This window comes from Phocoena phocoena, chromosome 11 (assembly GCF_963924675.1).
Source record: "Phocoena phocoena chromosome 11, mPhoPho1.1, whole genome shotgun sequence".
NCBI classification, from domain to species: domain Eukaryota; kingdom Metazoa; phylum Chordata; class Mammalia; order Artiodactyla; family Phocoenidae; genus Phocoena; species Phocoena phocoena.
The window spans coordinates 52374764-52390737 of record NC_089229.1 but is presented as its reverse complement, the minus strand read 5'-3'; the positions used below and the strand labels follow the sequence as shown (position 1 = coordinate 52390737).

The 15974-nt window shown below is 39.4% G+C and overlaps 1 protein-coding gene across 2 annotated transcripts in view; it reads left to right on the top strand.

The window, feature by feature from the left end:
* SRGAP1 (SLIT-ROBO Rho GTPase activating protein 1) overlaps positions 1-15974 on the top strand; it is a 270991-nt gene that overhangs the window by 221693 nt on the left and 33324 nt on the right. Inside the window, exons 12-15 of one of the 2 annotated variants that reach the window (XM_065888084.1) lie at positions 1262-1364; positions 4916-4976; positions 5132-5209; positions 7507-7641. In XM_065888084.1, the coding sequence (XP_065744156.1) occupies positions 1262-1364; positions 4916-4976; positions 5132-5209; positions 7507-7641 (377 nt within the window). Of the gene's footprint in view, positions 1-1261; positions 1365-1870; positions 1905-4915; positions 4977-5131; positions 5210-7506; positions 7642-15974 lie in introns of both variants that reach the window. The other variant, XM_065888085.1, reaches the window with a different exon arrangement.

The window sequence follows — 15974 nt, the reverse complement described above, 5'->3', positions numbered from 1 at the left end:
TGCAAGGGCTCCTTTTAACCTCTCAAGCCCCATGGAGCTTCAGGTGTTGCTTGCTGTATACCCCATTAGTCATAGGAGCCCAGCTGTTGGGAGAGCCTTAGAATTTGGCTATGGACGGCGGTATCAGCAAGTTTGTTCCCCTACCTCTCTTGACTGCTATGATAATACCTTAGGAAGCTAGCCAGGCTTCTACATAAACTCTTGGGCTTTTGTTTCTAAACTGGTCTTTCAGAACTTTAATGAACTGAAAAGGCAATTCTTCCTAGAGAGTTTGCAGCTTAATAAAGGGCTTTACCTAATTTCCAAGTGTGGTGTACATCCTCAAACCAGCCTTCCCTTTTAAGAAGGAGTTTAGATTGGAATGTCCAGAGAGAAGTTTTGGGATTCTTCTTGCATGTATTCCTTGCAGCACAGTTGTTGAAGTTGAGTCACGTAATCCTGACCCTCTTTGCCGTAAAGGGAGAGGGCAGAAGAGGTTCCCTCTCTCCAGTTACAGAGCAGGATGATGCAGGGTTTCTAAATATGGTACTTGGTACCCTGGATGTCCATATGCCAGAGAGACTGACTTATCCATCAAAGCAAGCAGACTGGAGATGGAGAGAGTCCAGAAAATAATAAATGGGTGCATCTTAATGCTCTACAAATAGGTGATGAGCTAGTCTGCTTTAAAGAAATAACAATTCATGTGAGCCTGGACCCACTGCCCCCCAGAAATAGCAGTGAAACAAAACTCTATTTTTCACTTGTGACCCATTAGTAGCTACTTTTGCATAAAATAAAATCCCATTAATTACCTGAGGGATATCAAACAGATGTCATGTTATTTGCATTGAAGAATTATGTCATAACTAAAAATATTATATTGAATTTCTCTATTGGGATCTATCAGAGTCCTAATTTTTATGACCTGTTGTCTTCTGTGTGACTTGTAAGCCGAATAACACAAACCTCGGTTTGTAACTCTTGGCCGAATAGCTCGTAGTTAATTCCATTTGTTGATGATGACCGCTTTAAAACAAACTGGCAAACAAATGTCAACTACAACATACAAGAAAAGAATAGTCTGATTGAATAGCTGGTATGGGTTTTGATATATAAGTAAAAGTAAATAAATGGGAAAGGGGAGGACGGTTTTCCTCTGTGGGTAGGGGTGGGGAAGGAACACAAGAATTCCTGTGTTTTGTAATTTTGATGTGACCTATGGGTGTTTCATTTATTGTTTGATTTCTGCCATGCTCAGTAATTATATTCCCTCTCTTAGGCCTCCAAATGTTCCCCCTAAGCCCCAGAAACACAGGAAGTCCAGACCCCGCTCACAGTATAATGCTAAGTTGTTTAATGGGGATTTGGAAACATTCATCAAGGTACTGGCACCAGCCATCTGGGTGGCTGATCTCCACGCTTCTTACTATAATGGTCTCAGCCTCTCATAAAAGGAGGCAGGTCATTATGTCCAAGTCTGTCCTGGGGCTCTTTGCTTTCCCAGAAAATCAATATAATATTTCCTGAAGTCAGAGAGAGGAAAGAATATTTGGTTTGAGTGCCTTCAGAAGAGGGAATAAATGTGGGTATTATTATACTGGCAAAAGAGAAAGCCCTCTTTCTTAAAAAAAAAAAAAAAGCCATAATCTGTACAAAAAGGAAAAGAGCTACCTGATAAAATGTTTTGTTTCTACTCATGCAAATGAGGTGGCACAAAATATGTCTAAAGTCCATCGTTAAGCTAGCTCTGAAGCACAACGAGTTTCGATTTCCCATGACTTGAGGAATTCATTATATTGGATAAATTGTAGGACCCTGTGGTCTGTATCTGGATCTCTGCTATGTTTACTCTGTCTTTTTCATCCTGTATTTCTGATAACGCTTCTAGCCGAGGACGAAGGAATTCACACGCGAGACATCAGGTATAGTGCTCGAGGGAAGCGAGGGCACAGCCTCTTTCGCTCTTGATATCATTTTCAAATCACAGTCATGCTTGGCTTTAATTAGATTTTTTAAGGTCTTTAAAAGAAAAGTGTTTGCAATTGGAAATTAGACAGGTTTATAAATAACTTTACTTAGAAAAGAATCATAGAACTCAAACACTGATTTAAGAGGAGTTGGATAAACTCTTAAGTTTTACATTATGTATTTGGCAAACATACTAAATTTGGGTCAGGGGCTTTTGTTAAGGAGAGTCAATGTTAAATACCAAATGTACATTTAATACTGGATTTTGGACCCTCATGTAAATTATACAAAAAAGAGAAGAACTTACTCTTTCATAGCTAACATTTTATGACATGGGACGCAGTGTTTCTGAAGACTAAATTTATACAGGAAACCACATCATTGATAACCTCCCTTAACAATATGTTACAGCTGTCTTGCTTTCTTTAAAGACAGATCTTTTATTGGATATGTACACTAATCGTTAAAAAATATGTGTGTGTGTGCGCATGCATGCGGACAGAGAGACACATGCATACATACGGAGATTAAAAGCATCTGGCAACCTTAAAACTGAGCCCTAACCCTGGAATTGAGTGAAAAGTCACCGGACAACCTACAGAGCAATCACGAATCCAATGCCATTAGCCTTAAACCCAGAAGAGCCTTATTGGCTCTAATTTAATATGAAATTATTGTCAAATTTGATTATCTGGTTTCCCAGCCCAGGGCTCACAAGCGGGGGCAAACTAGATGGAGAGAAGGGAATGATAAAATGAAAGCACCGGGCTGTGCAACTGCCTGGCAGAGAAGGAGAATATAGAAAACTCAAAGAAGCAGATGTGTGCTTCCATTATATTTGATAGCACAGTACAAGAATGACTGCTTAAGGTCATAGGAAAGCACATATTATATTTTTAAAAGATTTTTTCATTAAGAACAGTTAAAGGAAACCAAATTTAGGCACGAAAGTGGGAGTAAACCACTTTTCGTGGAAAATTCACTTACGTGAGCTCCTCTTTGTCCCAGATGCCATATTAAAGAATCTTTGGTCCTAGCAGTGAAACAGTGGATACAGGATCCCTACACTTCTGAAAAGTGCTCAGTCAATTGAGGTCCCCACAGTATCACTGTGAGAAAAACACCACTTTTCCTGTTTCCCACGGGGAAACTGAGACACAAAGGGATTCGTTTGAATGGTTGATGGAGCACGGCCTGTTGCTTCACTTCTTGTAAAATATTTTCTACCAGAGCATCTGGCATCCATGAAATGAAATTAAAACATGCACATTCATTACTTTTTGACTCCAAAATTCATGATATCTGAATGAAATAGTGATGATAGCTGAAAGATTAGCAGTTGCCTAAGCAAACGTGAAGACGAAAATATTTTTTAAATAATACACAAACCTAACACATTTTTATTTAGAACTTTCTGAATGCAAACATTTTCCTTTTAATAACTTTTTAATCTTGGTTTTTCTTTTTGTTTTAATCCTAAGTTCAGCTGTTGCAAACTAATATTCTCCTTTTATCATTTACATTTAAATATTTGTTGCTCTTTTAGATTACAGTTTTATAGGAATTGTTCACATAAAAAAAGGTTGTATCCTAAAGAAAAATCCCCTCTCATATTTAGTAAGTTTTGATGTAATTATATGGCTATTCTTGAGCCAACTGGTCCACAATTAATAAAGTTTACATTCCTGAAACAAATTGACTAATTAGAGAAACTTAATGCAGGCTCCAGAAGTAATTGAACCATTAACTGGTTTATACACTGATGAGATGGTCTTAAAACCGAGAATGAAACCATTCCTCAAGAAGTATATTACCCATTCCAGGAATGGTAAAAAGTTAGATTGCTGGACTGCATTATTCCCACTCTTTGCCCTGTTGATTAATTGGAAGGGTTAGTGGATTCTGAATTGTTCTAATAGATTGAGACAACCAAATTCTTCTTGTGTTGCAGAATAAAATTCCTCATGAATTAGTGCCTGATTTCAGCTAATCATTTTGAACCTCCATGTTAACCTTAAAGCTCTAATTCCTGAAAGAGCAGAGCCTGAAAAGAACATGAAAAATAACTCCATAGTCGGTAACCTTTTTTAACTACATGGAGTGCATGGCATTGATACATATTTAACTGTGACCTAAGCAGCTCCTTCATTTCATTTGTCATCCTGTACATGTCTTAATACATTTCCAGAATTCGCATTTGCTCAGTAGAGTGCACTGACTATATTATGAGATGTGGAGAAAGAAGGCTAAGAGATGGTCCTTCTAAGGAAACGAGATCTAATGGGGTGTGCGTTGGTGCCATTTTTTTCTCCATCCTTAAAACGTGAAAAAATAACAGTGAAAAATCTCTAAGGATCAGTAAGTTGTGATGCCAACTAAATAAATACATGACACGTTGTGAGCAGCTCTAAAGCAATTCTCATGTTACGCATCTGGAAACATGTAAGCCCTTTTATAACTGTCATCATCTAGATGGTGGACTCTCAGGGATGCCACAGAGAAGAGCCTGAGATGGCTGAATGGTTGTGTTTGGTGACTAGTACAGTCAGTCCGTCCTAAGATGCTGTGCTTAAAATACACAGAGTTCTTTTCAGGTCCATTAGATTAATTACTCGTATAAATAACCTTTTAAAAACTGAGTGATTTATATATTCATTTCTATATGTAAGCCTACATACAGTAGAAAAGATGAATTAGCTTGACATCTTTAGACACAGCAGAGTAAGTTGAAACACGATTGCCTTCAATGTATTTAATTTGGTTTGCCCCAGAACTGAAACATACCTTCAGTTAAATATAATTTGATATTTGGCCCTTGTGGAATATTTTAGAGGGAGTGTGTTTGGAGATGATCATCTAAAAGAGTAAAAGTCAGTCTTTAACTAGGGTTAAACTATGAGCTTTATTGTTATGTGTGATTTGTGCCTCTTCTTTGCGGTTAACTGGTTTCCATCTCTTTACCCAGGACTCAGGACAGATCATCCCCCTCATTGTGGAAAGCTGTATTCGGTTCATCAATCTCTATGGTAGGCCCTAAACTGCAATATTCTTATTTTAAACAATAATTACTAGGAGTATTTCAGTAAATATGTCTTTCCTTTTAATACTTAATGGTTGGGAAAAGGGGGACCTGGAGGACATGACGGGTTCTTTCATGCTCTTTCCCTTCTGTTCTCTTTAGGTCTTCAGCATCAGGGGATTTTCAGAGTGTCTGGTTCCCAGGTGGAAGTCAATGATATTAAAAATTCATTTGAGAGAGGTACTTGCATGTCTGCACCTATAAGCAAACCTTGTTAAAAAGTCATCATTTTCAGTAGAGTGAAGTGGCATACTTATTCTGTATATCTTCAAAACCTTTCTCTGCATTTATTTCGTTGTGGATGTTGAGTTAAGAATCTATTTAGAATAGCTAAGAAATGAAGCCAAAATCATAAGCCCTTGTTATCAAGTCTAGAAAAGCATATGAGTTTTGTATCCTGGTTTAGGAATGGCATTGATAATCCTCAGCACGTTGTCAAAGGTGGCTCATGAAAGGTTCTAGAAGAGTGGCAAGAACAGCCCTGGGCCTGCATAGCAGCTGTTTGAGGTGACTCATCCCAGCTTCATGTCTGTTTCCTTTGTCAGGAACTCTCCTTCCTCTCATTACCATCCCCAGACTCCTTCCCTGTGACCTTAGTTGGTGCCTTACTCTTATTCCCAATTGGCTAAATAAGTCGTCCTAAACATTATGATTAGCAAAACCGTACACTTTAGCATCAAGCGGACCTAGAATCAAATCACACTCTTGCATTTACTAATCATGTGATTTGGGTCAAGTGACTCATCTCTTATTCTGGCCTCGGTTTCCTCATCTGCAGAATCCCAGGACTGGTGTGAGAATTGGGTATAATCCATGAAAGTGCCTAACTCTTTTTTTTTTTTTGCGGTACGCGGGCCTCTCACCGTTGTGGCCTCTCCCGTTGCGGAGCACAGGCTCTGGACGCGCAGACCCAGCAGCCATGGCTCACGGGCCCAGCCGCTCCGCGGCATGTGGGATCCTCCCAGACCGGGGCACGAACCCACGTCCCCTGCATCGGCAGGCGGACTCTCAACCACTGCGCCACCTGGGAAGCCCATGCCTAACTCTTTAGGAGTGGGTCTTAGCTAATAATGCTCTCCAGTTATAATGATTTGTATTGTGTCTGCTTCTGGATACATCTGCACCTTCCTGCCTCTGCTTGGAAGTCAAGCCAAGGATGCAGAGGGAGGGGCATCAAGGCTTGGAGACAAGGCAACCCCTCTTGGTCCCATTTGCCCTAACCCAGACTTGACACAGAGCCAGTTTGAAACCTTGGGTAAAGAGGTGAACTTGGAGCCAGATTGTTCTTCCTCTTCCAAAGCCTCTTACAGTGCATAGAGCCGAGCGGCCTCCCCTCTCAAGGGCTAAGTGTCCAAGTCTCTTACATGGACCATATTCAAGAAAAATTGAAATGTAGTAAAGCCTCAGGTTCCTGTGCCAGCCACTGCAAGCAAAAATGCTTTATTATTTTTCCTTGAACATTCCCCTAGTATGTTGTTTGTTTGTGATCCCTTTGGGTAAGGCTTTCTCACAGTGGGCCAAAAAAAAATATTTTGGTGAATTCGTGTTCAATGATTTCCTACCCTTGAAGCAGAGAAAAAGGAACCACAGGTCCCTGAAAATAAGCTGCCCCAACAGGCAAAAAAAAAAAGTTAAAACTCAATGTACAATTTTTGTGAACTTTAGAAGAGCAGACCTGTGAATAAAAAAATGGAGTTTGATTTAAGGCTGTACATTATGTTGAACTTCTTAAGGATTTTATTTCAGTTTGATTCTCAGGGAGGTGGACAAGCCAGGTCAGTTACCTGATCATTTTAAAGTGCTTAGTATAAAGAATAATATAATTTCATGTTTGTGATATATTTTTAAATTTTCCACTTTTTATGAAAATTCCTTGGTACTGTTAGGGTACATTTTCAAATTCCTCTCTCTGATTTCAAAATCTCCCACTGCTGAAAGCAGCTTTCAAGTCTGCTGTGAACACCACCATGCCACTTTGAGAAGTATTTATTTAATTGTCGGTATTCACAATTAGGTGAGTCCTGTAGTATTTCTGATAAATTTTGCTGATCCAAATAGCATAGCCAGACAGACCTATATTGTTTCTTTTCCCCAGCGGAATAAGAAACACAGAATATAGTATTTGAATTTATGTCAACCTAATATAACAGATTTTAGCTTTAAAAAAAAAGTTGGGTCCAATTATAAATCCCACAATATTTTATTTTAAGATTTAGGTAATCTGTAAGGGATTATTTGGTAGCATATGATAAAAAAAAAAGCTTTATTTTAACCAACTATTTTTAGGTTAATCATGGGGTGGGATATCTAAACCAGTTATTTTAATTTTAGTAGCATATAATCTTGCATAAAACATAATTAAAAGATACATGTATATATAGAAATGTGTGTGTGAGTATAGAAACATTTTTGTTCAGAGATAAAAAGAGAAGCCATGTGCATGTAACTAATTTTTCTTTTTTGTTTTTTTTTTTTAGGTGAAAACCCTTTGGCTGACGAGCAGAGTAACCACGATATTAACTCAGTTGCTGGCGTTCTAAAGCTCTACTTCCGTGGGCTGGAAAACCCCCTCTTTCCTAAGGAAAGATTTAATGATCTGATTTCTTGTGTCAGTAAGTGGGCTTTTTTTTTTTTTAACAATTCTTTTCCCACTAAAATTATTTCACTAACCAATTTCCTGGAAAAGGCAGTGGCCCCTCTCCCTGTATCTTCCTCCCCCACCATTACCCATCACCACCAAATTTCTGAGACTATTTGTTTTCTCTCTGGATCCAGCGTGAGTCATCTTCCCAGCTGTGGCCTCGCCCTTCGCTGAGTGGGCTCTGCTCCTAAACATTCCTCGGGCCCCACAGAGCCCGAGAGCTTCCCCGTTAGTATGTGGGATAGAGCAGAGAGGCAGGTACCAACCAGCTGAAGGTGAGGAGAAGGCTGTAAGCATGGAAATATAACTCCTTTTTGGCTTTTGGTTCTTAGTTTTCTCCACTGATCTTAGGAGTAGGGTAACTTATCCATCTTCGAATGTTACTTCAAGAAACAAGGTAAAAGGTGGGGACTTCCCTGGTGGCGCAGTGGATAAGACTCTGCACTCCCAGTGCGGGGGAGGGGGGGGTCTGGGTTCAATCCCTGGTTAGGGAACTAGATCCCACATGCATGCCGCAACTAAGAGTTCGCATGCCACAACTAAGGAGCCCACGTGCTGCAGCTAAGACCCAGTGCAACCAAATAAGTAATTTTTTTTTTAAAGAAATAAGGTAAAAGGAGATAAATGATCACTATTACAGTGCCGGAACAGCAGGTGGTAATTATCTGTCAGTGGGCATCCCCAGCTAATAGGCAGAGTTGCTCTGGGACCATGTATGATGTATTATGAAACCCATAGTCAGCAGCAGAGTAAAGCATTGCTGTTTTCTGCAGGGGGTGGGGAGCTCTTGTCACTACAGGAAGGAAGGTGAAAATAATGATACTGAGAATTAGGTATTTAACCTCAGTCACGTCCCATACCTCTATAAATGTAGTGTCCTTTAAGTCCAAATTCCTGGGCAAGGGTGGAGAGCTGACTTAAATCACATAGTGAGGGCTTCCATGAGAATCAAGCTTTACTCTAATGAGCAAACCTCCCCCCTGAATCAGCAGGTCCAGCGGACTTCAGAAGATCTCTCCACTCACCCTTCCTTCCCCATTCCCGTCACCAGGGCCTTGGTTTCTCACTGGGAGACCCTACGTGTAGGTTTTGCCCTCTTTCCTTACCTCTCAACCCCAGCTAGATTCAAAAGGGCAAATCGAGTGTTACGTTACCACCACTGCACCACCCCGTTTAAAACCTATATCAATATTTCCCACCTGAAAACAAACCCCTTGGTATGGCCAACTCACAGAATGAAATTCTTCCTCTCCTTCTATGCACTCATCTCCTGCCGACTACCCTATTGCCTTTCTTTTATTTATTTATTTTTGGCTGCGTCGGGTCTTCGCTGCTGCGCGCGGCCTTTCTCTAGTTGTGGCGAGCGGGGGCTACTCTTCTTTGTGACGCGCGGGCTTCTCATTGCGGTGGCTTCTCTTGTTGCGGAGCACGGGCTCTAGGAGCGCAGGCTTCGGTAGTTGTGGCTCGCGGGCTCTAGAACTCAGGCTCAGTAGTTGTGGTGCATGGGCTTACGTGCTCCGTGGCATGTGGGATCTTCCCGGACCAGGGCTCGAACCCGTGTCCCCTGTGTTGGCAGGCAGATTCTTAACCACTGCGCCACCAGAGAAGCCCCCTTATTGCCTTTCGATTTCAACAGTAGCAACCTGCAGGCACGCCAGGCCATTTCCCACCTCCGTGCCTTTGCCTGTGCTGTTTCATCTGCTGTCCCTGACAGCCATTTGACATCCACTAGGAAGGATTTGCTGAACTGGCACTCCTCCCAGACTGCCATCCTCCCTAGTACCCGAGGCAGCATTAGTCACTTTCTCCTCTACTAATAGTCCATTGTATACATATGTCTATAATCTTTCTTAAAGCCCCGCATTACAATTACTTTTAACCTCTCTGTCTCCCTCTACTACAGAGAGTTTAGGGAAGAGGCTAAGAACGTAGGTTCCAGACTCAAATAGCCTAGGTCCAAATCCTAGGTACAAATTGCTCAGCAAGTTTCCTAACCTCTCTGCACCTCAGTTTCATCATCTATAAAATAGGGAGAACATTAGTCCATATATAATAGGGTTGTGAGAATTAAATGAGTTAATACATGTAAAGTGCCAAGAAGAGTGCCCAGCATGGAGTACGTTCAATGAAATGTCTACATTTAGCTCCATGGGCGTGTGAGGTCTTGACAGTTTATTCCGTTTTGTAGCTACAACACTTGGCATAGTTAATTCCAGTCATGTGGTAAGTGAATAATTCATAGTTGTTAAATAGAATTTAAATGAAAAGTCAAAATTCCACCAAGATTATTTGGTTGGCATCCATGCCCGAAGTCCTAGATCTCATTGAGTATGAACTCCCTGGTGATAATTACCTCCACCCCCGCCCCATACAGTCTGATGCGTGTGTGGAATTCAGAAGTGTGCCTGAGTGTCCATTCCAAGGCCCTCGCATAGCCTGAGTCATCACAGCAGCCTCTGACTCAGCTGGAAAGAACTGAGAAGGTGTCACACTTCTGGAATTCTCCTTTGGCCATATGCAAAGATTTCCCTCACCAGCTTAGCCACGAAGTCTAAATCTGCAAAAATTATAAGCACTCTCTAATGTTCAGTGGTTTTCTAGGTACATACATCATCAACATTTATGTTTACATATGCCAGCTAGATAAAGACCAGTGGGCTGCATTGTCATTTACTACTGCAAAATCACATCACACTTCCATTAGATGAGAAATATTATTTTATTGTGGTTATTAAAAGCTGAAGCCTTAGAGTCAGAAAGATCTAGGTTCAAATCCTAGCTTCACACTTAACAACTTTGTAACCTGGGGCAGAGATAAATATTTAATCTTTTAAAATATCTGTTTCTTTATCTACTTCATAGAGTCTGTGTGAATAAAGGAGATAATCCATACTAAGTGTTTATAGCATCATGCCTGGCACATAATAAGCCTAAGTATATGTTGCTAGCTGTCACCATCACAACTATTACAACTACTCCTACTACAAACTCAGGTCACATATGCCAGTACCTGGGTCAGGCATTTACCAATCTATCTGTCCAGCAACATATGTGTTTCTCTGCCATAATTACTTCATGTGTATTTAGAAATGATGTTAGCTTAACCCAGAAGTTGTGTTGGTTCCAGCATGATTTTTCACACCACAGTAAATGTTTTGTAACAATCCAAGACAAGCTTTCTCAAAATTAAATACGAAGCAAAATAGGAAGAAAATAAGGGAAAAAAAGGAAAATCTACAGAAATACCTTTCTTTATTTTTTAACATCTTTATTGGAGTATAATTGCTTTACAATGGTGTGTTAGTTTCTGCTGTATAACAAAGTGAATCAGTTATACATAAACATATATTCCCATATCTCCTCCCTCTTGCGACTCCCTCCCACCCTCCCTATCCCACCCCTCTATGTGGCCACAAAGCACCGAGCTGATTTCCCAGTGCTATGTGGCTGCTTCCCACTAGCTATCTACTTTGGTAGTGTATATATGTCCATACCACTCTCTGACTTCTTCCCAGCTTACCTTTCCCCCTCTCCGTGTCCTCAAGTCCATTCTCTACATCTGTGTCTTTATACCTGTCCTGCCCCTAGGTTCTTCAGAACCATTTTTTTTTTTCTTTCTTTTTTTTAGATTCCATATATATGTGTTAGCATACGGTATTTGCTTTCCTCTTTCTGACTGACTTCACTCTGTATGACAGACTCTAGGTCCATCCACCTCACTACAAATAACTCAATTTCATTTCCTTTTATGGCTGAGTAATATTCCATTGTGTATATGTGCTACATCTTCTTTATCCATTCATCTGTCGATTGGACACTTAGGTTGCTTCCATGTCCTGGCTATTGTAAATAGAGCTACAGTGAACATTGTGGTACATGACTCTTTTTGATGTATGGTTTTCTCAGGGTATATGCCGCGTAGTAGAATTGCTGGGTCGTATGATAGTTCTATTTTTAGTTTTTTAAGGAACCTCCATACTATTCTCCATAGTGGCTGTATCAATTTACATTCCCACCAACAGCGCAAGAGGGTTCCCTTTTCTCCACACCCTCTCCAGCATTTATTGTTTGTAGATTTTTTAATGATGGCCATTCTGACCGGTGTGAGGCGATACTCATTGTAGTTCTGATTTGCATTTCTCTAATGATTAGTTATGTTGAGCATCCTTTCATGTGTTTGTTGACAATCTGTATATCTTCTTTGGAGAAATGTCTGTTTAGGTCTTCTGCCCATTTTTGGATTGGGTTGTTTGTTTTTTTGATATTGAGCTGCCTGTATATTTTGGAGATTAATCCTTTGTCCGTTGATTTGTTTGCAGATATTTTCTCCCATTCCGAGGGTTGTCTTTTCGTCTTGCTTTTGGTTTCCTTTGCTGTGCAAAAGCTTTGAAGTTTCATTAGGTCCCATTTGCTTATTTTTGTTATTTCCATTTCTCTAGGAGGTGGGTCTGAAAGGATCTTGCTGTGATGTATGTCATGGAGTGTTCTGCCTATGTTTTCCTCTAAGTGTCTGGCCTTACATTTAGGTTTCTCATTCTCTTACATTTAGGTCTCTAATCCATTTTGAGTTTATTTTTGTGTATGGTGTTAGGGAGTGTTCTAATTTCATTCTTTTACAGGTAGCTGTCCAGTTTTCCCAACACCACTTATTGAAGAGGCTGTCTTTTCTCCATTGTATATTCTTGCCTCCTTTATCAAAGATAAGGTGACCATCTGTGCGTGGGTTTATCTCTGGGCTTTCTATCCTGTTCCATTGATCTGTATTTCTGTTTTTGTGCCAGTACCATACTGTCTTGATTACTGCAGATTTGTAGTATACTCTGAAGTCCAGGAGCCTGATTCCTCCAGCTCGGTTTTATTTCTCCAGACTGCTTTGGCTATTCGGGGTCTTTTGTGTTTCCATACAAATCGTGAAATTTTTTGTTCTAGCTCTGTGAAAAATGCCAGTGGTAGTTTGATAGGGATTGCATTGAATCTGTAGATTGCTTCGGGTAGTAGAGTCATTTTCACAATGTTGATTCTTCCAATCCAAGAACATGGTATATCTCTCCATCTGTTTGTATCATCTTTAATTTCTTTCATCAGTGTCTTATAATTCTCTGAGTACAGGTCTTTTGTCTCCTTAGGTAGGTTTATTCCTAGGTATTTTATTCCTTTTGCTGCAGTGGTAAATGGGAGTGTTTCCTTACTTTCTCTTTCAGATTTTTCACCATTAGTGTACAGGAATGCAAGAGATATCTGTGCATTAATTTTATATCATGCTACTTTACCACGTTCATTGATTAGCTCTAGTAGTTTTCTGGTAGCATCTTTGGGATTCTCTATGTATAGTATCATGTCATCTGCAAACAGTGACAGTTTTACTTCTTCTTTTCCGATTTGTATTCCCTTTATTTCTTTTTCTTCTCTGATTGCAGTGGCTAAAACTTCCAAAACTATGTTGAATAAGAGTGGTGAGAGTGGGCAACCTTGTCTTGTTTCCTCATCTTAGTGGAAATGGTTTCAGTTTTTCACCATTGAGAACAATGTTGGCTGTGGGTTTGTCATATATGGCCTTTATTATGTTGAGGTAGATTCCCTCTGTGCCTACTTTCTGGAGGGTTTTTATCATAAATGGGTGTTCAATTTTGTTTAAAGATTTTTCTGCATCTATTGAGATGATCATATGGTTTTTCTCCTTCAGTTTGTTAATACGGTTTATCACATTGATTGATTTGCGTATATTGAAGAACCCTTGCATGCCTGGGATAAACCCCACTTGATCATGGTGTATGATCCTTTTAATGTGCTGTTGGATTCTGTTTGCTACTATTTTGTGGAGGATTTTTGCATCTATGTTCATCAGTGATATTGGTCTGTAGTTTTCTTTTTTTGTGACATCTTTGGTTTTGGTATCAGGGTGATGGTGGCCTCATAGAATGAGTTTGGGAGTGTTCCTCCCTCTGCTATATTTTGTAAGAGTTTGAGAAGGATAGGTGTTAGCTCTTCTCTAAATGTTTGACAGAATTCACCTGTGAAGCCACCTGGTCCTGGGCTTTTGTTTGTTGGAAGATTTTTAATCACAGTTTCAATTTCATTACTTGTGATTGGTCTGTTTATATTTTCTATTTCTTCCTGGTTCAGTCTCAGAAGGTTGTGCATTTCTAAGAATTTATCCATTTCTTCCAGGTTGTCCATTTTATTGGCATAGAGTTGCTTTTAGTAATCTCTCACGATCCTTTGTATTTCTGCAGTGTCCGTTGTTACTTCTCCTTTTTCCTTTCTAATTCTATTGATTTGAGTCTTCTCCCTTTTTTTCTTGATGAGTCTGGCTAATGGTTTATCAATTTTGTTTATCTTCTCAAAGAACCAGCTTTTAGTTTTATTGATTTTGCTATCATTTCCTTCATTTCTTTTTCATTTATTTCTGATCTGATCTTTATGACTTCTTTCCTTCTGCTAACTTTGGGGTGTTTTTGTTGTTCTTTCTCTAATTGCTTTACGTGTAAGGTTAGGTTGTTTATTTGAGATGTTTCTTGTTTCTTAAGGTAGGATTGTATTGCTATAAACTTCCCTCTTAGAACTGCTTTTGCTGCATGCTGTAGGTTTTGGGTTGTCGTGTTTTCATTGTCATTTGTTTCTAGGTATTTTTTGATTTCCTCTTTGATTTCTTCAGTGAGCTCTTGGTTATTTAGTAGTGTATTGTTTAGCCTCCATGTGTTTGTGTTTTTTACAGATTTTTTCCTGTAATTGATAACTAGTCTAATAGCATTGAGGTCAGAAAAGATACTTCATATGATTTCAGTTTTCTTAAATTTACCAAGGCTTGATTTGTGACCCATGATATGATCTGTCTTGGAGAATGTTCCATGAGCACTTGAGAAGAAAGTGTATTGTGTCGTTTTGGGATGGAATGTCCTATAAATATCAATTAAGTCCATCTTGTTTAATGTATCATTTAAAGCTTGTGTTTCCTTATTTATTTTCATTTTGGATGATCTGCCCATTGGTGAAAGTGGGCTGTTAAAGTCCCCTACTATGATTGTGTTACTGTCGATTTCCCCTTTTATGGCTGTTAGTATTTGCCTTAAGTATTGAGGTGCTCCTATGTTGGGTGCATAAATATTTACAATTGTTATATCTTCTTCTTGGATCGATCCCTTGATCATTATGTAGTGTCCTTCTTTGTCTCTTGTAATAGCCTTTATTTTTAAAGTCTATTTTGTCTGATATGAGAAGTGCTACTCCAACTTTCTTTTGATTTCCATTTGCATGGAATATCTTTTTCCATCCCCTCACTTTCAGTCTGTACGTGTCCCTAGGTCTGAAGTGGGTCTCTTGTAGACAGCATATGTATGGGTCTTGTTTTTGTATCCATTCAGCCAGTCTGTCTTATGGTTGGAACATTTAATACATTTACATTTAAGGTAGTTATCAATATGTGTGTTCCTATTACCATTTTCTTAATCATTTTGGGTTTGTTATTGTAGGTCTTTTCCTTCTCCTGTGTTTCCTGCCTAGAGAAGTTCCTTTAGGATTTGTTGTAAAGCTGGTTTGGTGGTGCTAAATTCTCTTAGCTTTTGCTTGTCTGTGAAGGTTTTAATTTCTCTGTCGAATCTGAATGAGATCCTTGCTGAGTGGAGTAATGTTGGTTGTAGATTTTTCTCTTCCATCGCTTTAAATATGTCCTGCCACTCCCTTCTGGCTTGCAGAGTTTCTGCTGAAAGATCAGCTATTAATCCTATGGGGGTTCCCTTGTATGTTATTTGTTGCTTTTCCCTTGCTGCTTTTAATATTTTTTCTTTGTATTTAATTTTTGATAGCTTGATTAATATGTGTCTTGGCATGTTTCTCCTTGGATTTATCCTGTATGGGACTCTCTGTGCTTCCTGGACTTGATTGACTACTTCCTTTCCCATATTAGGGAAGTTTCAACTATAATCTCTTCAAATATTTTCTCAGTCCATTTCTTTTTCTCTTCTTCTGGGACCCCTATAATTCGAATGTTGGTGCATTTAATGTTGTCCCAGAGGTCTCTGAGACTGTCCTCAATTCTTTTCATTCTTTTTTCTTTATTCTGCTCTGTGGTAGTTATTTCTACTATTTTATCTTCCAGCTCACTTACCCGTTCTTCTGCCTCAGTTACTCTGCTATTGATCACATCTAGAGAATTTTTAATTTCATTTATTCTGTTGCTCATCATTGTTTGTTTGCTCTTTAGTTCTTCTAGGTCCTTGTTAAATGTTTCTTGTATTTTCTCCATTCTGTTTCCAAGATTTTGGACCATCTCTACTATCATTACTCTGAATTCTTTTCCAGGAGTGC